This window comes from Thermobia domestica, chromosome 9 (assembly GCF_964235325.1).
Source record: "Thermobia domestica chromosome 9, izTheDome1.hap1.1, whole genome shotgun sequence".
Taxonomy (NCBI): domain Eukaryota; kingdom Metazoa; phylum Arthropoda; class Insecta; order Zygentoma; family Lepismatidae; genus Thermobia; species Thermobia domestica.
The window spans coordinates 39378560-39403618 of NC_137462.1; the positions used below are offsets into that span (position 1 = coordinate 39378560).

General features: G+C 35.1%; 1 protein-coding gene across 1 annotated transcript in view; it reads left to right on the top strand.

The window, feature by feature from the left end:
• LOC145694593 (lysophospholipase D GDPD1-like) overlaps positions 1–25059 on the top strand; it is a 112029-nt gene that overhangs the window by 79565 nt on the left and 7405 nt on the right. Inside the window, exons 4-5 of the mRNA XM_081770960.1 lie at positions 10155–10375; positions 16490–16623. Coding sequence (XP_081627086.1) covers positions 10155–10375; positions 16490–16623 — 355 coding nt within the window. The remainder of the gene's footprint in view (positions 1–10154; positions 10376–16489; positions 16624–25059) is intronic.

The window sequence follows — 25059 nt, forward strand, 5'->3', positions numbered from 1 at the left end:
CATCCCTTAAGGAACTGGAGCATGTTTTGGAGGAATAATGGTACACAATTCCACACACCACGATTCAGGAGCTGAATACGTCCATTCCACGTCGGATCCAAGCTGTTTTGGATACAAAAGGAGGCCCCACACCCTACTAGGTATGATTTTTACACTTTTGCAAACATTTTAGATTCTTTTTGTACAACCCCTGTAACTCTTACCATTGGTGTGTCTTTCGGGAAGTTGGTGCGGGCAATTTTGATTACAAAATGATTAAAAACTGGACTAACTGTCTTCTGATATGTTACATGATGCGATAACAACGACCATAAATTGGTATGGTTAGGAATTAGATTTCTGGGTTTTTGGCATCTATGGGCCATGTTAGCCTGTCAGACATATGAGGGACGACGTTCCCCTGCGACCACACTGCCCGGGGAATTGGAGAGGAAAGATGCAGCCTGGGACCATTATGTTAGGTACCATCCCTGCATTTGCCTGGTGTGAATTAGGAAAACTCAGGAAAAACCTACTCAGGATGGCTGGCCTCAATAAGCGGTTACACCTTTCCGACCGAGTGGACGATAATTGTATTTGTAACATAAAATGTTAATCATTTTTAACAATACGTAAACCAAAACTTAAAATTAGCTCTATAATTATAAACTAAAACATTTAAAACTTTTTCTTTTCTTTCTTTTCATAACTTTATTATTATTATTATTATTATTATTATTGAAAGCAACTTGTTTAATCCATTTGCAGTGAAACTTGTCGTAATTTGTCACTCTTGGTTAAATAAAGGCTGTCCAACTCACGCAAGTGGTGGACTTTCAGTGTAGTTATGCTATATATTGTATATTTTGTCTCAAACTTTCCGCCAAATTAAGGAGGTCATCAGCGTAGTGGATTTTACTGTTGTCGGTAGACACATCTGTCTATCTTGTCTTGAGATAATAGTTAGCGTCGGGGTTTTAGGCTAGAATTACAGTTGAAAGAACTGTTAGTGAAAATAGTTTAAATAAATATTTGCCTATCTGAATAATTGAATGTGGTCCTTCAACATTATAACCTGCCGTAAGATAAGGTTATAAAAATACTGCAAACTGTACTGTTTACATCAAATGCCAGTACTCTGGAAAATCCTTGTTGTTTTGTTGTGTGACTAATAGAACTACCAACACTATGAATTTCACAGCATAGCATACTCAATTCGTTATGATGAATCACACATCTTTCCTACATCTATAATCACGTTGTAGATAATCATGTCATTTGCAGCGTTGTTGGGATATCCCATTTAGTTCTGTGCCGCTGATGAAATTGGCATTGAAATTTAAAATGCAGAAATTACCAATTGTTAACTTAAAACACTTGACTATCGTAAACGAAACTTCTCCATAAAACTGGGGATGTGAATAAAATCAATTTTGAGCTGAAAGAGAGTATTATATCAAAGAGTACGGCTAACAAAGCATTAGGCTTGAGCCCTAATTTCATCTCCCATGAATTTTCTCGAACTTGAGTGCAAGCGATAGCGTCGATGCATAGAACACGACTTTGAAGGAACCAGAGTGGTCAGATGCACCATTCTGCGTTATTGCGTTCCAAAGTGTGAGATGCCCCGAGATGGCGCCAGTATTGAGGCGCAGTTGCAAGATCGCCTCTTAATGCCTCGAAGGTATTTCTATAAAGTGCGAAGCTATCACGTTATAGTGGTCACAGATATAACTCCGTATCATATTGAACTCGTTGATCAAGCTCATTGTTGCGAGTCTGGAGCACGTACAGTAGAATGTTCACACATAACCACCATTATTTGGTACTTCTTTTACGGCTACAACTATGAGTTTGTTGTGCCCAGTCATAGATAGTCCAACGTTTCTCTTCGCATTGAAAATGCTTCCGATGATGAGAATGTTTCTGATTGAGCTTCATAAACTGAAGTGCCACGTCGTTCTCAACCTCGATGCTGGCGCTATCTCGTGACATCTCACATTTTTGGAACACGATATCTCAGGAACGACGCATCTGACCACTTTGGTTCCTTAACAGGCGTGTTCTACGCATCGGAAGCTATCGCTTGTAATCACGTTCGGGCAAATTCAGGGAGAGACGAAATTGGGGCTAAACTTGGACGCATTCTTTCTGTTTTGTTGATAGACTATTAAATTGTTTATGTATTACATTTTAAATTTTTTTCTCAAAGATTTATATAATAAATATGTAAGATTTATGTTTTCGTGCTTTTAAATTTTATTTTGAATTTTCAGTTTCACACTAAAAATAAGTCGTTTATGGTTTTAGTTTAGAGCAAAGAAAGAATTTTTTAAGACAGAAAGACAACATATATTAAATAATTTATTTGTTTGGATATTCCGTAAAAGCGTGCCAAAAATACTCAGACTTCAATTCATTACGCACATAACAGTGGTTTTGGAATTCTCTTTCCATAAATACTGTAATTGTCATAAAAAATGAGTAAAATTAAATTAAAAATTGGCATGCTTGTACTTAGATTTCTCAGCTTGGATGATAGTTAAATGTTTAATTTTTTAGAATGTTACGTGTTGATGATATTTCTTAAAGACTATGCATATAATTAGTTTATTTTAGAAATAAAAGTAACATTGTAGATAACGGTACAGTACAGCTACTTGTTCTGCAACAGATTTTGACAACTTAGAAATTAGGATACGAGGAATTTCTTCCCTATTCTTGCACAATGTATGAAATGGAATATTTTTTTATTTTATTTATTTATTTATTTATTTTATATATATCCAATGTTCCATGTTGTCATGATTTTCAAGTTACAGGCTTCTGATTTACCTTCCCTGAAATCTTCGTTTGGTCAGTGCTTCAAAAAATGTGTAACCTGCAATTGGTCAGAAAAGGATACATTGAAAGATTTTTTAAAAATTTTTAATTAATCTTAGAAATTACCTAGGTGGTATAATGAATCCTAGTAATATGAAGTATGGATCACAACATACTATTAACTCAAAAGTATGTGTCACATGCTACTGAGAATTAAGCCTGAAATTCTTGTGTATTAAAGAAGTATTTACTATGCCTTGTTAAATAAGGTTTTTTTTTTTTTTTTTTTTTTTTTTTAAATACATAACTACAAAACATACTTTAAGTTTGACATTTGCATCTTCCTGTAATGTGCAGTGAATGACCTTCATTATCAAACGGTATATTATTCAGCTGCCTGTCTACTGTCCTACCTCACTTCATGCTTTTCTTTCCTTCGTAAGCTTGCCATGTTCGAACTACCGATTGCCTGCGTTATTATATTTAATTCTGCGCAGAGATGCGGTGTAGTGTATTTTTGTGTGGTTCATACTTAGCTGATTTAGAAAAACTGAGAACGTAATTTATTCTATAATCAACAGTGAAAGATGTAAGCCTCTGAAAGAGCAGGCTCGTGGAATTGTGTATAGAATACACAAGTATTTCAAAAAATGAATGGTAACTAAAGTTTTGGACGTGTAACGTAGGTTTTGTAATGAACAGTGTGTGGTTTTCCCGGAGTTGTGCCTTCCCTTTTAGGTGCATTTTCATTCTGATAACTATTTCTTCCCATTTCATTTATCATTGCCTTTAGAATAAAATAGAATAGAATACTTTATTAATCATTGAACAACTACATGTTATAATAGATTTCGTCAGGAATAAAATTAATACATATAATAATAGAAGATAATATATAAGAAATAAATATAATAATAAGTACAATAACAACGAATATTCAGTAATTCAATAATAAATATTACTATTACACTAACTTTATACTAGGAGTTGATCATCATGCACTCCTCAAACTCTTTCAAACTATATAGACAGTAGAGTCAATAAGCATATTTTTAATATATCTTCTGAAATTTGTCAAATTCATTACATGCGTAGTTTCAGGGAGCAAATTAAAGAGGGGGCGCGGTGGCTCAATGATAGAACGTTCACCTCCGGTGCTTGGGGTCCCTGGCTCGATCCCAGCTCGCGCCGTGTGGACTTTGTGGTGGACAAACATCGGGCTCGTGGGTTTTCTCGGGGTTCTCCCGTTTCCCCCACTTTCTTCATTCCACCATTTCACTCATCTCTCATCATCATCGTCTCCTTTAGCCTAACAGGCATAATCGTGGGACGTAAAACTTAAAGATTTCATTTCTTTTTTTTTTTTTTTTTCAAATTAAAGAGTTTTATACCATTGTAACTTTGTTGTGTCTTACATAATCTAACATGTGGAGTATCAATGCTAAACTTAGACCTAGTATTATATTCATGTATATTTCCAAGTACAGAAAACATATCAGGGTTCTCTTTCACGAACATTAAACAGTTGTAAACGTATATAGATGGTACAGTCATGAATCGATATTTTTTAAACAGTTCCCTACAGGACACTGTGTCTGGTAAGCCTTCAATACACCTAACCGCTCTCTTTTGCCATTTGAAAATAAAATGAGCTCCAGTAGAATTACTCCACAATAGTAAGTGGGAATGAAAGAAAGCGTAGTATGATGTTTTCATTAGTTCATGTCCCACACTTCTTCTAAGCTTCCTCAACAGATAGAGAATCCTAGTAAGCTTTATACATAGTTCTTGTGTGTGTGCTATCCAAACGTATTCCTAATAGCTTAACTGATTTGGAGCTATTTAAGTTATATGTGAGATTGTTCAGATAGAAATAGAATATTTCTGTTTTGGAATTATTTAAAACTAGATCATTGGATTGAAACCATAGAGAAGACATCTTTACAGCTTCCATATTTTTACGCTGCTGGACCTTTAAACTTTTATCATTTGTTATTAGAGTGGTGTCATCAGCATAAAGGACGGATTTACACGGTAAGTAGTTTGGCAAGTCATACATATAAATAATAAAGAGAAAAGGCCCCAAAACCGAACCTTGAGGTACACCAGTTAGAATTTTAAGGCCATTAGATCTCGTATTTTTAATTTTAACGATTTGACAACGATTGTTGTGGTATGATTTTAGCAGTCCGAGTTCGATTCCTATTATTCCGTAAGATTGTAATTTAGTTATTAAAATATCATGTGGTACCGAATCGAAGGCTTTATTTAAGTCAAGAAGAGCGGCACAAGTATAGGAGCAAGATTCAAATCCATTAATTATTTCTGAGACGACAGACTCTACAGCTTTGATAGTGGAAAGTCCAGATCTAAATCCAAATTGTGCATTGTTTATTAAGAAATTTTGTTCAAAAAATTAAGACAATTGGGCTTTAATGCAATGTTCAATAATTTTAGAAAAAAATTGGCACTAGCGAGATCAGTCTATAATTATTAGGGTCTGTTTCGTCACCTTTTTTATATACAGGCACAGTAATATTAATTTTGAGACAATCAAGAAATATTCCTTCACATAAAGTCCAGTTTACAAGGTACGTTAAAGGATGGAGAATAATGTCAATTACATGCTTCAGTATTACAGTAGATATACCATAGAAATCTTCGGAGTGAGAGTTTTTCATATTCAACACCATTTTTAATATTTCGTCTATACTAACTTGCGTCCAGTTAAATACCACTGACACCGATTGTCTCATATTTAGCATAGTTGGGTCTTTGTTACCACTGACATTATTTTTTTTACATTTTTTACGTTATTTACAAATAAATTGTTGAATTCGTCAGGCGTAATACCCACTGGTTCATTTACAGTTCCACTACTTATTTCATTTTTTATTACAGACCAAGCAGCTTTACATTTATTGTTAGCATTAGATATGAAAGCATCATTAGCCTTAATTTTTGCTTGACGTAATTCTTTCCTGTAGATTCTCTCTTTATCTTTCACATCACCATTCTTAGCCCTATAATGTAAATTAATATTGGTTTCCCTTAGTTTAGCTAGGTTTGGAGTGTACCAATTTATTTTGTTTTTTACCATAATTAACTTTTCTAAATATTCTTGGACAGCAATGATTAACCCACTTATTAATTATAATTACAAAACTATTCCAGGCAGATGAAACGTCATTACATTCTAGTATCTTTTCGTCTAAGTTAATTTCACTTAAAACAGACCTTAACATCGAAAGGACCTATAGCTTATTTCATTAGTAATCGATTCACCCCTATCAATTGTAGACATTATGAGCCAAAGACCACTGTGATCTGACAAAGATGGTTCTATAGTGCCACAGGATATGTTAATTTTATTTACATTCGTTATGACATTATCAAGACAGGATTCTTTTCTTGTAGGTTGGTCGTTTGCGTGGTAATACCCTAAGGATCTAAGAGTATCACATACTGACCTTGTACCTAAATTGTCAATTTTGACATTAACATTTATGTCACCCATATACACAACTTTATAATCCTTATACCTTTCGATCGAACTCGTAAGCTTTTCCCACTGCATCAGAAACACATTTAGATCTGAGTCAGGGATGCGGTAAATTGAGATAACTATTAGCTTAATATTGTTGAATATGATGACAATTACTCCTTCTATACAAAACATACTTGTGTCGAATATTTTATATTCCACTACTGTATCTAGTCTTAGATAGATCGCAACTCCCCCACGAATCATTGTCTTTCTACAATAGATGGCAGCTAATTTATAATTAGTAGGTACATATATACTAATTTCTTCATTTACTAGCCAGTGTTCATTTACATAGAGTATATGACACGGAAAATCATTTAAAAACATATCTAGTTCTGACAACTTATTTCTTATGGATTGAATATTAATATGAAACAGCAAAAGCTTTGAATTATTGTGTTCTGTACAGGTGCTTTTTACATTATTTGCAACGTCATGCAAATTACATTCAAGAGGTTGTACAAGGGTAGAATGTTTAACCTGACTCCATAGTGAGACTTACTCTGGCATGACAATGGAGACAGGTTCATTTACAAGTTTCCCTGTTCATGCCACTCCATTACTATTCTACCCTTGCACATATTTGGTTGTACTTGACATGCAACATTTACTATTTCATTACTTACATACATCTTACCTCATGCGTTAAGATGAAATCCATGTGTAATATGAAACCTTTTGCCAATTTTACTTAGATCAACTAAACTGACATTTCTGAAATGTTTGGGAAGCTTGTAGATTTCTTCATTCACACGTTTCACTTCTTCGTTAATACATGACCACGTTGGTAAATCATAGCGATAAGGTACAGTGAAAATAAGAACATTAGTAACTAACAAAACTAGTAGTCGTTTAGTAACTAACAAAACTAGTAGTCGTCTTCTTCGTGTCTGTAGGAATACACTGGCTTCATTCTTCGCAATATCATTCGTACCTGCTAGAAAGACTACGAGATCCTTTACACCCATATCAGCATATTCGTGAGTAGTTTCAGTACTAACATACTTGAAGGTTGCACCTGGTTTTATAGTTCCTTTGACTTGTTGATATCCTTGATGGTAAATTCTAGAGGCTACAATACTTCCTTGACTGTCAGCGTATATGCGAATCATACCCGTTGTTGACGGGCCCTTTACTTGCTTGTCTTGAACACGATTCTTCTTTGTACAAGGAAGACTAAAATTATCCACTGGTTTGTTTTTGACACTCAATACTTCAACGTCAAGGGCAAGAAATCGATTTCTTAGTGGGGTGGTTGACAACTGCATACTGTCATTACATTTATTCGACTTTCTCTTGTTCACCGGTATTGTAGTCCATTTATTACTTTTAACGCCGTTGGACATATTTGAATTTTGTTTAACAACAGGACTAGAGAATTCTACTACATCACACGAGGCAATAAAATTTTCACTTCTTATGACAGCTTCGCCTTTGTGAACATACTGATTTTGAAATAAAGAAGTACTCTGAGGTGATACAGTGTATTTGGTTGATTCTGGAACTTTAGCATTTTTTCTTACAACGTCACTTCAGGTTTTACTATTTAGCCTGGCACTATCATCATCATCAGTCAGTAACGATACTCTGTAACTGTCTTTGGTGTTGAAGTTTATGAACGTCCTGTCCTAAGAGTTCAACAACTTTTCTTAACGACGATAGTTCTTCATATAACTTCAACTGAAAATAACATTTCATCTTGTTGATTGTCTTTTGTTTCCTCTCGACTACTACACGGGATGCATACCCAAGTTAAAACACTAGTATTTTTGTCAATCAAGCTGCACTTGCGAAAATAAAAGTATTCCTGGCATCTTGCGCACTTTATACCGTTCTTCAATATTCTTTTACATTTACCACACTTTGTGTTATCTGTATTTTTACCAGAAATATGGAGACCATCCAAACTACCAGACACACTGTCCGCCATCTTTAACTTTTACTTAGTGTAACATTATCAGCATGGGACGTTAAAACTGCCTTAAAATAAAGTAAATAAATAATAAAGGTTGTGCGTAAGTAATAATATGTTTTCCCAATTGACAACACTGAAAATAATATCTTCTGCTTCTTACTACCGCCATCACGCTAAAAGAACTAATGGGAGAAAATTCTCCCTCAGCACTCCATGTAAGACGGTAGTTTTCTAAATAGTAGTCTACAAATACCGGAAAGTATTCACTTATTCTACTATCCACCCTTTAAACTCTTTTACTTTCTACAGTTCCATTCATGCAATCACTTCGTCTTTTTTAATATTTATATTTTCTTCACTTATTTTCAAGCTTTTGAAGCTTTCTGACAACGTCAACTTTCGATTTAGATTTAACCGTAGGAGCCTTAGCGTCTGCGTAACAAATACACTTAGACACATATTTATAAATCTTTCCTAAGTTTCTTCTCTAAGTGTTAACCATCGAGGGGACATCCAGGGGTTCGCTTAGAAACAGCATTAACAAACTAAGTAAGAACCTAGGTGGTTACGGAATTGAGATGTAACAACGCTGTTTTAACGCATAAGCTGTGATGTGAAGGCTGGAAATAAAATAATAAATAAAATGTAATAAAGTTTTCTGTAATAAGGAAATGTAATAAAATTTTCTTCTTAATGTTACATAATTAATAAACAATTTTGAAATGTCATTTTTTTTAAAAAGTTGAGTGGAGTATAAGCTATGACTATCAATTACTGTATATTTTCCTTTATATACAAACAACCATTTGCGTTCCCACATTTATGTTCATAACAGTAAAGAATTGAGATCGGGAAGCCCTGTTTGTGGATTATGAATTGTAGTTGTTTGTATGGAGTTCGTGCGTGGTTCACTAGAGTGCATATCGTCTTGTAATGCCCGAAGAGAATGAAAATTGCGAGGTATTAGCCCATGCCTGTTCGTGATACATTGGACAAAATTTATGAGGTTAAAAGAATCTTCGTTCGTTTTCCATATTGCAAATTTCCTTCTCTTCTAACAGATTATTAAAAGAAAAAAAAAAGCACAAATTGTCTTCCCTATATGCTTCGACATGGCCCCAGGTTTTGACTACACCTAGGGGATTGCTAGGGTGAAGGTGAGGTTTATTAATACCTGTTTATAGGATCTTTTTAGGTGTCTCCCTTAACACTAGGGGAGATTTATAGATACGGAGCTTAATCTTTTTACTTTCTATCCAAATAACCAATTAGACTGTTCTTTAGTATTTACTTCTAACATATAGTGAAACTAGCCTTAACAGACACGTCCATAGTACAAACTTTTTTTTTCGGCAAAAATAAGAGCCCTCACTTTTTTTAATAACGTCTTCATAACGGAGAGATATTTATCTCACGCGTAATTAATTAGAAAGTAGGCCCTGAAAATAGTTGTCTGGTTTATGCAATTTGAAAATAAATGTTCTAACGATTCCTTAAACTGACCCAGCAGTTACTAACAAATTTCAATCAGAAACCAGTGTCCTCAGCATTACAAGGCATACAACTATTGTAGACTTGTAGTTTTCGGATCAGATTTGTAGTTTTCTGCATGAGCATTCAACATTACACATATACTAAATTAAATAATAATAATAATAATAATAATAGGTATGTTGGGCATATCGTACTTCCGTCTTTTGAGATATACTGGCATGCCTTTTTTAGGTAATCCGTTATACAGTCGGAGTAAGCAAAGAGAAAATACGGCACATGCAAATTATCTTGTTTTATTTCGCGGTTCATTCTTAAGATTTGCTGACTAGTAATATGCGTGAAAGAAATCTAACATTTTTCCTCCTTTTCTTATCAAATATGTTTCTTTATTTTTAGGTTATACGTATTGTGGATCGGAAAATCCTGAAGAAAGAAGAATTCCGTTACTGAAAGATGTATTCCAAAGATTTCCTAACGTTCCAATTAACATTGATATTAAAGTGGATGACGACAGGTTAATCCAGAAGGTTTCGTCGCTAATTAAGGAGTTTAACAGGGAAGAGTATACAGTGTGGGGTAATTTCAACGACAAAATCACAAAAAAATGTTACATAGAGGTATGTGTATTTTTGCCCTTACATTATAATTACTGATAAACGGGAAGAAAATTGAACAATGTAATGATGTTTAGTAGTAGTCATGTAAAAATTCATAGTTTCAAGCTTTTGAGTAAGACATTTTGTTACTAACTAAGCATTTCATTACTATTAAGAGTCTAATTACCAAAAACACCCTGATTACAATTCTACAACTAAAATTTTGGCAAAAGATCGTGAAAATGAAATGAAATCTTTAAGTTTTACGTCCTACGGTTATGCCGGCTAGGCTAAAGGAGAGGGTAATGATCAGAAATGAATGAAGTGGTGGAATGAAGAAAGTGAGAGGAAACGGGAGAACCCCGAGAAAGTCCACACACTCGGTGTATGTCCAACACAAAGCTCACTCACCAGAGCTCTACCACTGAGCCAGCGCGACCTGCAAGAGATTGTTGCTAGGGTACTAGGGGAGGTTTTAGAATGCTGACCTGCAGACATAAGTGAACACTAGGTGGGTTAGTAGCCATGTTAGTTCCTTTCTTTATCAACGCTCAATACTCAATTCACATAGTAATGACCAGCGAGCGGTAACGAGTGAAGACAGGTTAGTAGCCACGTTAATTACTTTCCTTACTAGAAGTCAATGGGGATGCGGACCAGTGTTCCAGAATACTGCTTTGTTGCCATTCTCAGCACGGATACTCTCAGAATACTAACGTTGCAAGACTAATTATATGACTGTTGATAACCTTTCCCGTATACATTCGATCCCAGCCCCCGCCAAGTGAACTTTGTGGTGGACAAACACCGTGTGCGTGGGTTTTCTCGGGGTTCTCCCGTTTTCTCCCACTTTCTTCATTCCACCATTTCATTCATTACTCATAGTCTCCTTTAGCCTAACCGGCATAACCGTGGGACGTAACACTCAAAGGTTTCATTTCATTTCCTTTCCCGTATACAGCCATTTATGCACTTCTAGTAATAATGTTTTCATGAAATTATCCTTGTACCTTCCTATCTCCTATTCTTGAGCACTAAGCTATACCATTTAAAGTTGGTGATTAATACAATTAATCAGACATTGATTTAATATCTCACCTATTTTTCATTTCGCTGATAAACATGTTTGGGCCTTGAGAACCTTGGCATCTTCTGACCTACAAATTTGAAATATGCCCTTAAAATCTTAGGACTCGCTATGACCTAAAAATTTAAAATCTGTATCCATTTTTTTTTTTTTTTATCTTGCCCTTAAAATGAAACCTAGATGAAACAAGTGAGATTTCAATGTTCTATTAATTTATAATTTGCCAGCTTTACAAGACATAGGTTAGTGTACATTAATAGAAGATATAAAGTACAAGGAGAATTTTGTTGAAACATTACTATTTGAAAGTGCTTAAGTGATCAACAATAATGTAGTTCGTGTAGCACCGTTAATTTTCTGAAAGGATCTATTCTAAGGATGGGCAATAACTTTTTAGCGAAACGTTCACGGTGGAATTGTGACATGGGTGTTTTTGGTAAGTACAATTTGTTAGTATGTAATCTACATCCTATCAAATCAAGTAGCTAGGGGAGCAAAATATACATTGAAAGTTTGGAAGATTTATACCACAATGTTGCACACACAGATCTAATTAGAATTGTAAGTTGCAAGTGTTGGTTTGAGTTCAATGTACCTTTAATAATAATAATAATACACCAAGGATATATGTAGAGGCACAAGATTTTCGCAATGTGCGATAAAACGAAATGCTTCACAATTTAGTGATTTCCAGTTCTTTGACGTTTTATGATATTTTGTGTGTGTTTCCATTGATTTCCGTTGCGCGATAAAGCGCGAAATTTCTAACAATACGCGATATAACGCGAAATTTTAAAAATAAGTTTTCATCAATTTAAAAATGCCAGTTTTCCTCTGACAGAACTGTAGAACGTGACATGAATGGTGCATTTTGGGTGATTTGGACACGACTATAGAAAACGTGCTGCGCGTTAGCTATCACCATCGCAGCTGGATGGGGAGGAGCCGTTTTAATTAACTAACCAATGGCATAGATTTGTAATAAGTGATAAACGTAGAGCAATGAAGGAGGAAAATGTTGAAACATGTAAGATGGTTATGTTTAATGCTTAATTTTCTATAAGTGAAACTTACAGTGTCAAGTGAAATGTTCAGTGTATTTTGTTTTTAGGTAATTAATGGTTTATTTCTGTAGTGATCTATGAATAAAAGGAACAATTTTTAAAATGTCAGGAAATATCTTTTCCACAAAATGCGAAACTTTATTTGGAAAATGCGACAAAATGCGAAATATGAAAAACGATTCGCGAAATTTTCAAATTCTTAGTGCGAAAAACTCGTGCCCCTATATATATGGGACATGGATCTACAATGTAACGTGGAATCAAACCACATACCAATGTAATATGGAGTGTACTCCGATTTTTAGCACTACAAGTTAGAACGCTATCCATTTACCCAAGAATTATTTGAAGGTAGTTCTGTTGGGTCTGGTTCGTTAGTTAGTGTTGTGAGGCGGATTGTTATGAAAGTAGTTCGGTGACGTTGGTGTTTTACGTTGTTATTGTAAAATTGTTAAACATAGCCAAATATTTATTTCAATAATAATAATGCTAGTCTTTACTCTGTGATGGGAGAAGGGATGGGCTTACCCTCCCTTAATATGTAAACTACTTACTGTATATTAAGTCTTGTCGTCAATGTTTGCTGTCTCACTTGCTCCTCTTTTTTTGTGGGAATGTTTTGTTGTTCAGTGAATACACACTTCGTGAGAGTAATTTTTTACTAGTTTGCCTTTTGTCAACTTATTCGTGTTAAAAAGAAGTTCAACATAAAGATTAGTTTTGTATTTATTCATTGATTTCTATTATTTCCGTCACTCCATAGAGAATGTTTTGAACCCAAATTAATACGTACTTCGAGATGGTGTGTTTGGGTTTGGTTGAGAGTGAGTTGTTAGCACACTTATATAATGATTCATGGTTTTAACCCTTTAATTGGCAAGCATTGATAGCATTACCATTAAAACATTTAGTTTGCTTTTATGGTTGAACCATGTCTTCCCTAATCATAATTTCGTAATTTGTAAAGTATTTTTGTACTTGTGTTACAAAATACAAGATGTTTATTTCAAAGCAACATTGCCATAAAGTAGGTCTTATGTGTTGCTGCTAAGCAGCATTGCCTTATTATCCTCAAATATCATAAGAATATTTTCAGTAATTAGCAGCAGTTTAATTGAAATATCTTCCTACAGAGCAAGAAACAAAACAAAAAAAGAAGTAAAAAAAAAAAAAAAAGAACTTTCGCATAACGTAGGAGATAAAGCTTCTACAATACTAAATTTGACTGTCCCCTGTTGACGAAGATTAGAAATATCTAAACAAGCGACCCACAAATCATGTATATGAATATGGTATGAAAACAATAATACCAATTAAATGGTCACTGAAGTTGTAAAATTCGTGCGGATAAAGCAATAGAATGCGATGTTGCTTGAGAGCAACAGTGCCAAATAAAGGGTTAAGTATTGCGATTGGAAGTGCGTCGGGACCGGATACATGGAAGTGCGTCGGGACCGGAATACAGCAAATTATGGATGCGTTAAAATACTAAATAATACTTTTGATAAAGTGGATACTTTCAAATATCTAGGAACAATATTAACAGAGGAAAATCATATTCACGGAGAAATTAAATGTCGACTAAAAGCAGGGAATTCGTGTTACTATTCGGTTCAAAATCTCTTGTCGTCGCGAATTCTGTCGAGAAATTTGAAGCTTAAAATATACAAAACGATAATCATGCCTGTAGTTCTGTATGGCTGCGAAACATGGTCACTTACTCTGAGGGAAGAACACAGACTGAAAGTATTTGAGAACAAGATCCTGAGACGAATATTCGGACCCAAGAGGAACGGGAATGGGGAATGGCGGAAACTTCATAATGAGGAACTACATAAGTTATATGGTTTACCCAACATTGTTAGGGTCGTCAAGTCTAGGAGGCTTAGATGGGTAGGTCATGTAGCTAGAATGGAAGAAAGTAGGAACGCTTTCAGTCTTGACTGGAAGACCAATCGGAAAACGACCATTAGGAAGACCTAGGCGCAGATGGGAGGACAATATTAAGATGGATCTCGCAGAGATTGGAATACAGAGTAGAAACTGGATGCAGTTAGCTAAGGATAGAAGTCAGTGGAGAGCTTTTGTGAACGCGGCATTGAACCTCCGGGTTCCATAGGCCATAGAGTTAGTTAGTTTAGTTAGTTAGTATTGCGATTGGTTATTGTTGTAATATTGTACGATGTATGTGTGTTTTTTTTTAAGCATTTGTCTGAGGTGGATGTCATAGTATTGTGCGTCATTTTTTAACTTATGTGTTGTTTTATTCGCAATGTACATGAGTTGCTATTGGTTATTTGAAGATTGAAATAGTTGTTTTAATTGTGTTTTTGGAAGGAGATCGATTGAAATTAAAGTAGAAGACTTACGTTGATGCCGTGTTACAACTTTTTTGCATTGCACTACTTGATTTTTTTTTTTTTTTTTTTTTAAACTATTTCGTACCTTGGAGATTTTCTTTCAAAAATATAATTAAATCATCATTGTTTCAAGTAAACTTTTGAAATTTTATGTATTTTTGCAGGACACCAACTAACGAATTTTACTCCTTTTGTTTTGTAAAGGAATACTGTCTTTTGAATATTTTAAGTGTGAATAATCACATTTTAATCTTGCTTTAACGTTATACTTTGTATTATACGTTCATATTTCGAAATATTCTTCAATTATAGTTTCTGTTTTCAATTTTTCTATGTATATTTCAAGGAAGCGTAAGAGATCAATACTTCACTGTTATTTCAATTTCGAAATCTTTGTGTAGTTTTATTTTTATTTTATTCATTCCTTTAAATCATTATTATATTTAAATTATTCGTTTCAGTATGAAATATGGTTAAATTTTCGGACGCTGTTGTATCGTTTGTTTATTTGAAATTTAACATCCCTTCTCTGCACTGAGGCTTTATGAGGCGTTGATATACTATTTACGGTTGAATCGGAACTACCAGAATGCGTTTAATGCCCTCCTATCGGGAATTGAACAAAATACCTTTTGCACCGGATGCGCATACACTAGCCACTAGGCCAGCGGGGAAGGCTAGAGGCTATTACAGAACACACAACTGTGAAGTTAGTAGCATGATGCAGTTTTTCCTTGCATCAGTTGTGTGATTCATTTTAACCTTTTCCCTGTAAGAATTGAGCACAGAAAAGCTACGAGTCGAAACTAAAAGCTACTTTATTAATTTTCTAAGACAAAACCTAGCAAAATACTTGGATGCATTTCAAATGGTAAATTTTAGTTTTTAGATTTCAGCAGAGTTAGAATTCTTTTTCCTTTTGTTAACTTATTGTGAAGCCGACGCACACAAATATATATATGTGCAAACTCATGTTGTGTCTAGTAGCAGAATCTTGTTTACGCTCGCTTCATTTATATAACTACTGATTTAAAGCTTTTAACATAATAAATAATAATAATAATAATAATAATAATAATAATAATAATAATAATAATAATAATAATAATAATAACAATAATAATGTGTAATTGTGTAATCTTCTAGTATGCAGTCCACAAAGAGTTATTTTGACCGGCCAGATGGCCTTTAGGTGGATCATGTACTAAGGTAGCGCATAAGAAATACACTAATATTTTGTAATGTAGCTTAAAGTACATAATGAAAATAAAAAAATGTTCATATAATACAAAACAGTCATATAAATGTTTTAAAATATAAAGTCAAAGAAATGCGAATGGATTTTATTTACATTCACAATTCAGGAATTGTTTTTAAGTACCTCAGAGGAGTCGCTGAAAATTCATTTTACAGATTTATAGTAATAATAGTTAATGTTTTGATCATGCATTTGAGTTACGAAATAGTAAACAAAGAATAATAATTCACAGGTATAGTAAGTATGTAAAGATTAAACAGGATTTGCTATGAAATCGGAGATTATACTTTAGTGAAACTTTATAAAGATTTATATATAAAGATTGGAAAATTTCAAGAAATATAAATATGACTTCGTTTATTACAGAACCCACACGTGCAGCTATTATTTTCAATGAAAAGGGTTGTTCATCTTATTCTTCTTCTGTACTCAGGACTCCTGCCGTTTTTTCCATTAAAGGAAACACACCTTGAAATTTTTCTCCCATCCATATATACAAGGTAACTTTTGCAATTTCACAAATTGATCTTACGTAGTAGTCTTGATATTTAATGTTTTGTCTTTTTTTTCTTTGATTTCTTGCTTTGAAGACAGTGTATTGAGATCGAAAGACTTACAGTATATACAGATGGTGATCAGAAAAGTGGAAACACCTGTAGTTTTCAACACGTCAGATGTATGGGTTGGCAGTGGTGTCGTGGCGCCCGCAGCCCCGGACCGACGATGCTGGTGGTGTGTTAGGTCGGTCTCCATACTACGTCAGGCGCAGTGGAACAACAGTGTTCAGTGGCTGCAACAGACGGAGGTAGTGTAAAATGGGAAACCTCTCAGATTTTCAAAGAGGGCAAATTGTTGGTGCGCGGTTATGTGGAGTGAGTGTGACGGCAGTGGCTACTGTGTAAGGTGTGTCGCGTGGGACAGTGTCGAAGGTGATGACGACCTACACAACACACGGGAAAACCACATCGGGGAAGCGGAACAGTGGGCGGAAGAAAATCATGAGTGACAGGTCACGCCGGGTATTAAAGCGCGTTGTCACGCAAAACTGTCGTGCCCCTGCGGAGCAAGTGATGGAGGAACTCAATCAGCACCTCCCCCACCCTGTTTCGACAATCACAGTCCGCCGCGAATTACATGACATGAGCTTACGGGATCGTGTTGCACGGGCCAAACCGCTCATCAGGGACCATAACGCTTTCGCACGCCGCAAATGGTGCCGCGACCATGCAACTTGGACCGTTGAGGACTGGAAACGTGTGATATGGTCGGATGAGTCATCCTTCACCCTATTCCCAACCACAGGCCGTGTTTATGTGTGGAAAACGCCCAAAGAAGCTTATGATCTGCAGTGTCTCCGCCCAACTGTGAAACATGGCGGCGGCTCGGTGATGTTGTGGGCCGCCATATCATGGTTTTCATTGGGTCCTGTGGTCACACTTAGCGGACGAATCACTGCCAACGATTATGTTGCAATTTTAGGAGACCACTTGCATCCTATGGTCCGGATGTTGTTCCCGGACAATGACGCCATCTTCCAGGATGATAATGCACCCATTCACACAGCTGGCGTTGTTGCAGCGTGGTTTGAGGAACATCGGGATGAAGTTCATCACCTCCCTGGCCCGCCCAATCCCCAGATCTCAACATAATTGAACATCTGTGGTCCGTCTTGGAAACACGACTCCGGGGACAATTTCCACCTCCATCCTCTCTCACAAAACTGGCCGATGCCCTGCACGAGGAATGGTGTAAAATTCCACTTGCTACCATTCATGACCTTTATGCCTCCATCCCACGTCGCATCAAGGCTGTTCTGAAGGCGGAAGGTGGCCCGACACCATATTAATCTGGTAAGTTACAATTTCGTTCAGGTGTTTCCATTTTTCTGATCACCATCTGTATATATAACGTCAAAAATGACCATGACTACGTTCGTAAATGGGGACAAACATGAATACCAGGGGGCAATGATAAAAATATCTGATTACCACAAAACTATTTATTTATTTAGTAATTACAGAGCTATAGCTCCTTTTACAAAAGGTTTGATATACTCTCAAATATTACAGAAATCCAAAAGTACGAAGTTTTATCGTCAGCAAATATTAAGAGAAATAAATAAATAAAAATAAATGCATAATTCAGTCCAATTACATATTTTTTGTATTATGGAAGATGTTTGGTCAGCTTGCAAGAAGCGTATCATTTTACGCAAAAATTAGTAAAATGTACTTAATTTAATTTAATGTGGTGGTAAGTATTTAATATCTAGTTTCGAATTAATTTAAAAATTCTCTACAGTGTTCATTTTAGAGGGGGGGGGGGAGAGGGACTTACTACCGGCATGTGTACGTAATATTTTACATTGTTATATTTAGTAAAGTGAAAATGAGCCTCCTTTCATTGTTTCAGGCATTATTATTTTGAGGGAGAAATTCGTTCTGTACTGACTGCTTATAGGAAGGAAACATGGCAGCAACTTATAATGCCCCACAGAGGGATGAGACGGAAGAGTGTTTTATTTATTTATTTATTTATTTGTTCACTAAGTTTCATACAGCACAAGTCCAATTGGCTGAAACTGATCAACATATAAAAAGATTAAATCATAAAAATAAAAAAAAAAAAAAAACAATTTGAAAAGAAAATAAATAATAAAATAAAAAAAATCACCTCTCAATATACAATATTCTCTCCAATTGAGTTCTGAAGTTTCGTTCAGAAATAAAAATGTTAGTATCTATTGAAACAGTATTGTAATCATGCGCTAGTCTGTAAAACAAGGAGCGCTTAACAATTGATAACATAGATGTCTCGTAAGCTAGCAAATTAAGAGAGCGAGTTCGCTGCAGAGGAACTCGAAAGTTAATCTGCGATAGTAAGAACTCAGAATAAATTTTACCATTGTTAATCTTCTATAGAAATAGCAAATCAGTAGCGCGGCGTCGTTTCTCAGGGGTACATAGTTTCATTAAAGAGATTAATCCTGTCTCGAGTGATCACGTAACTCAGGAATTCTAAGTCTAACTATGGCAAGAAAGAAGTTTGGGGCCGAGTCGATGCCAGATAGATTAGTAGGCCCTGTCATATTCCATACAGCTGAACTATATTCAATGATCGAGCTGATGAAAGCCTTTCTGCATTAATTAGAACATACCCACCTTAACAGAGCTGGAGTCCTACCATCTTGCTTTAAAACTCCATTGCACACTACAATATATGGTTGAAACTACGGGAAAGGATAATTTCGTGAACACAAGCAAGTAGGTCAGACCAGAGCTACTTGATAACCACTGCAGCGCAAGTAATTTCTGACGCAGAATAAAGTCATTAGACGTTTTATATACAACCTTTCAGTATATTTCACGATTTCACGAATCTACTAATTAACTGAACTTCATAAGTCTCAATAAGACGACAACTTTAAAGTTGTTCTAACATTAGAATCCTAAGTGTGTTTCACTCTATTACCATTATTATAAGTAATCTACCATCATTAGCCTAGAGGTCATTTGCCGCAAATGGAACAGATTTCGTATACTATGGTCTTCAGGTAATCTCATTGTCTTGACCCATTTTCATACCGTCCATTAATCTTCTTCCTCTTTCCTGTTTTGCGTTCTACGTACCGTCTTGTACGCCTTTGAGAATCAGTTTATTTTCCTGTTTTAAATTACCTCCAATATTGTTCTTTCCTTTCTACTATCCACAGTACTTCTCTGGTTTACCGTTCGACTAACCTTCATTTTCTCTCACCTCCACATTTTCAAAACTTGAATCGCTTTTCGCTTCTTTTATGAGATCACTCTTCTGTCTCGTAGAGTACATTATTCACACAAAATATGAGTCTTTTTCTTACAGCTTGAAAAAGCTAATCACTAGATACCGGATGTTTAGGCATTAAAAACCTGGAAAATAGGCAGGCAAATAGAAAATTTAAAAAATAGGCAGTAAATAGGCACGAAAATGTAACTCGAAATAATGAACATAAATACACAATACAATTAAAAAATAAATTCAAATCATAGATAATGTTCAAAGACTGCAGAAACATATCTGTTTGTTAATATTTTCTTTTACTGCATATATAAAAACGAAGCTTGACATGTATTCCATGTATATTTGGTAAATAGATTCTCTACAGCACTTATCACTACACATAACAGCCCAAATTTTATATACATCATACACACAGCAGTCCAAAGTTTTACAGCACTTTATCAGTACAGATAACAGTCCAAAGTTTTACATCTTATCAGTACAAACAACACCGATATTTCTCGGAAGAGGCAGAATCCCTTCTTGAAATACCAAATTATATATTTTCCTCCTAATAAAGTGTTATTTTGAAGAAAATGTATAGAATAGGCAATATTATTTAGGTAGGAATAAGTGAAATAGGCAAAATAAAATTGGCTTAAATTAAAACTATAACCCTCCATATAAACTTTAAAAACGTTATTTTTGATCATATTTTTAATATTAAAGAATAGGCATTTTGCCTAACATCCAGTCAACAGTGAGAGACTTTTTGAAAATAAGGTTAGTTCGTGTTTCGAATCTAAAAATACGCTATAAATTTATACAGGCAATCTTAAGATGAGTTAGTGCATGGTACTTTTTTATCGATGAATTAAGTTGATATATATACCTGAAACTCACATATTTGAACATTAGTTAGATCGAAGTTTTCTTTTCTTTTTCTTTTGAATGAATAAAACAAACATTAATCTTGGATTCATTCCAAGAATTAGTAGCATTTACTAAACCAGCAACTCTTCATAAAATGCATCAAACTATGTTCTTTCTAGATTTGAATATACAACCCTTGTATACAACTCAGACACATAATCTAACTTTCTAAAAATAAAAAAAGAAATCTAGTCCAAATCGAAGTCACTTCATCTATAAGTAAACAGATATTTTTCCCTAAACCCGAAAACTATTGTTCAGAAAATAGAAATTTTGAAACAATAACCGTTTAGCAAAGAACAGTGCAAAACATGTTATTTTTATGCAGATGACTTAGTAATAAACTAGACTGCAGCTGACTCCTTTAAAGGTTTGAAGTAAAGATAGCGAATAGAAAAACATGCTAGAATATAATCGTCTGTTTTATTGTATTGAAGCACAAAGGAACAGGTAAATCGCGAATATAAAGAATGAGTTCGTCCTATGATGGGCGATGGCTCAGTGGTAGAGCGCTTACCTTTGGTAAGAGGGGTCTTTCGTTCTATCCCCGGACAAGTAAAGTTCGTGCCGGACAACATCGTGTCCGTAGGTTTTCTCTGGATAATTTCGTTTCCTCCCACGTTCTCATTTTACCAGTTGTTCCATCGCCATTCGCTTGCCTTAATCATCCGTCTTCTTCAGCTTAAAGGTCATAATCGTGGGACGTTAAACTTAAAGATTTCATTTCAATTACACTAACTGAAATTACCTTAGTTAAATTGAAAATATAAAATCGGTTAGTCTTCAACAAAGTATATACTGTTTTCTTCCTTCAGTTACAATTAATTGAAAGTACCTGACTTGAATTGAGAATGTAATATCGGTGAGTCTTCTGTAAGTACAAACAGTTCCCGAGCTACATAAATTCACACTTACATAAGAAGTTTCCGATATAAATGCCTTTCGTAAACATTACTTATATCTGAAGTAAGACGTACTATTACTTATCAGTGATACATGAGGTTGTTTACTAATTAAACAGTTATATTGAACTTGCCATTGTAAGAATAAAAGGTTATGTGCTTTAAATCATACTATATAATTAAGTTTTTAGCATTACAGTATGATTAAAGAGCATTTTTGTGTATTTTTCCTACGTATTTGCGACAAATCTTAGGTTATGGTAAAAATTCGATTTACGTGAATTTCAACTTAATGCAAAGAGTCCTGGAATGATAGAGATATATAGGCGACGTGAGTACCAAATGTTGACTCAATCAAACTCGATCAATACGTTCATTCGATGCTTTTTCATACCCTTCTTCCTAGTCCAGTGCCTAGAGCGCGCGCCTTTTGTACACGAGATTCAGGGATCGATTCGCGATAAAGGATTATCAAACGCACTACAGCAGAGGTTCCCAACCGGCAAGTCGCGAAATTTTAGTTATAAAGTTATTAAACATTCAGCAATTAGTTGAAATCAGTTTTGAGATAAACTGTATCAATCAACACCTCTAGTGGCAATAATAATGCTGTGTTACATAATCCTACTTATTGAAACAATTTATGTTAATATTAATGGACTAAACAAGTGTGTCACGATGTGGACGTTCAGTAAAGTCGTCAGTCAAAAAATGTTGGGAACCGCCGCACTTAATACAGTATCATCATATATAGCCTTGGTGTCGACAAAGGACATGAATACAAATCAGGCAATTAATGTTTTTCATACTTGTCACTTACCATACTTAGAGGCCTTCCCTCGTGATGTATGTGGTTAATAGCGTTCACCTCTGGTGCATGGGGTCCATGGTTCGATCCCAGTTCGCACCAAGTGAGCTTTATGGTTGGCAAACACCGTGTGCGTGGATTTTCTCGGGGTTCTCTCGTTTCGTCCAACTTTTTTCATTTTACCATTTCATTCATTTCTCATAATCACCGTCTCCTTTAGCCTAACCGGCATATCCGTGGGACGTAAAATTTAAAGATTTCATTATATATGATTAGTGTACACGTCTTCGGCGTGGGAGACCAGGGTTCGATTTTCGGCGGGAGTTTTTGTGGTTCAGATCCCACGTTAAGGTGTAAGTTTACGTTTCATGTAACTTTGGTGTTAAAAAGACGCTAAATTCTAAAGTAACCATCTAATTAATTCTTAGGTGTAGTTCGAGACGAATGTAGAAATACTTAATATATTAAGAAATGTGACTTACCATGTGCTGCCGTATTTGTTCCTTTAATTGTATATTTCCGTTCGTGCTGGGAACGTCGTCAGCAATTTTTTTACTGCGGATTCTTCTATATATATATCCTGTTGTAGTTTTAAGAAAACTAAAACAACATTACAATAGGGGATGTAAAGGAGCGAGTGACGCGGAAAAAAAATGACATTTCCAGCACGGAAGGAAATACAGAATTAAAGGAGCAAATACAGATATAGAAGGTAAGTTAATTTTGTTATTAATATGTGCTTCATAGCATCTAACAGTAGACACTTGATGCATTATTTGGTTGCTTCTTTCTCCCCAATATTTAAATCAAATGTAAATAAAACAATTTTAAAAACCGACGGAAATAAGCATATGTGAGATTTTGTGAATTCAGTGACACGAAATAAACATTTATCAAAGCGTATGGTATCACTACTATCGTCGTCTATGTAGCTGGAGGTAGGCAGCAAAGGGTTCAAACTAGGGATGGCCAAAAATTTTCGGATCCAGTGAGATCCGGATCCGGACCTAGATCCGGATCTCGGATCCGAATCTCAGATCCTGATCTCGGATCCGAACCTCGGATCCAGATTTCGGATCTGGGTCCGGATTTCGGATCTGGGTCCGGATTTCGGATTTGGGTCCGGATTTCGGATCTGGGTCCGGATCTCGTATCTGGATCCGAAATTCGGATCTCGGATCTGGATCCGAAATTCGAATCTCAGATCTTGATTCGTATCCAAACCTGCATCTGAAATTGTGATGATAAAATTGAATATCTAAAATTCGTTAAAACTTTTTTTAGGATTCACTGATATAGTAGGTTGCTGTGCTTTTAAATGTTTCCATAACACGTTTGTGTTACCTTTGTTCTTTATTTTAACCTTGCAATATTTACATGTTGCACTTTCTGTCGAAGTCTTTAGTAAAATGTTTCCCAGTTTGATTTCTTCCCATTTCAGAGTATAGTGAACTGTCTGAAAACTGATGTAAATGGTAACAAATTCTTCTGTTTAGCTCCTCTTCGAAACTTAATGTTAGCTTCACATTGAAAATATTTATTTTATTCTTAGAAAATAAACTTTCTTCTTTTCTCATATACAAATGAAATATCTTTTAGATAAGGCCCTTCTAATCGCAGGGATAGTAGACAAAACAAACTCTTTATTAATAGTAGTTTCTGACTCACGAGTCCAACCACCAACAAATATAATAATGAATATCTTTCACTTCGAAGGTATATACAACAAAAAATATAGACTGGTTGGCGTGGAACAGCAGTAGATTTTTAAACATACACACGAGAGTTTCAAGAGAGCGATATGGTTGTGTTCGTTGTATGACTTTGTTACCTAACTTATGGCTTGCCTTTCTGAGGTCGGGAGTTTGTTGAAGGAGTAAATATAAAAGAGATTTCTGTTATTTTTTCTTCACCCTCCTGGCTTCTTTAATCATACATTGCAGGACGTAACCAAAACATATCCATGCATCGTATCATTGAAGCGTTTTGTGTTTTGTATATTAAAGTGTTCAAAAATATTTAACATATTCGCATTTGTTCATGTGATCTCAGGTTCAATTCTCGGTGGGAACATACATGAGAAATTTGAAAGCTGAAACAATATGAAAATAGTATATAAAAGTCAGGAAATTGATTTTAAAACTTTAGCTATCTATTGGGACTGTAAGGCTGTAGTTAAATTAACGCACACGTTTCGTAAAGATATATTATGTCGTTATTGTTTATTAACTATAAGCTACCAGATACATCCTCAGAGGCCATTTTACACTGTAGTAATCAACAGATGAAAACATTGGAAAAGGAATGGAAGGAAGGTCTCCAGAGTCTTAGATCAAGGTACTAACCTAGCATTTGCCCAGTATAACTGAGGAACAACCCTGGAAAATCCTCAGTCAGGATGGCTGGTCTCCGAATTCGAACCCGGTATTATCCAATTGCGAAGCAAGAATCCTAACAAGTAGCCTGAGCTCGCTCCGTATTATTATTATTATTTAATTAACGTAATGTTTTAAAATTAGTGCAAGTTAAACTGT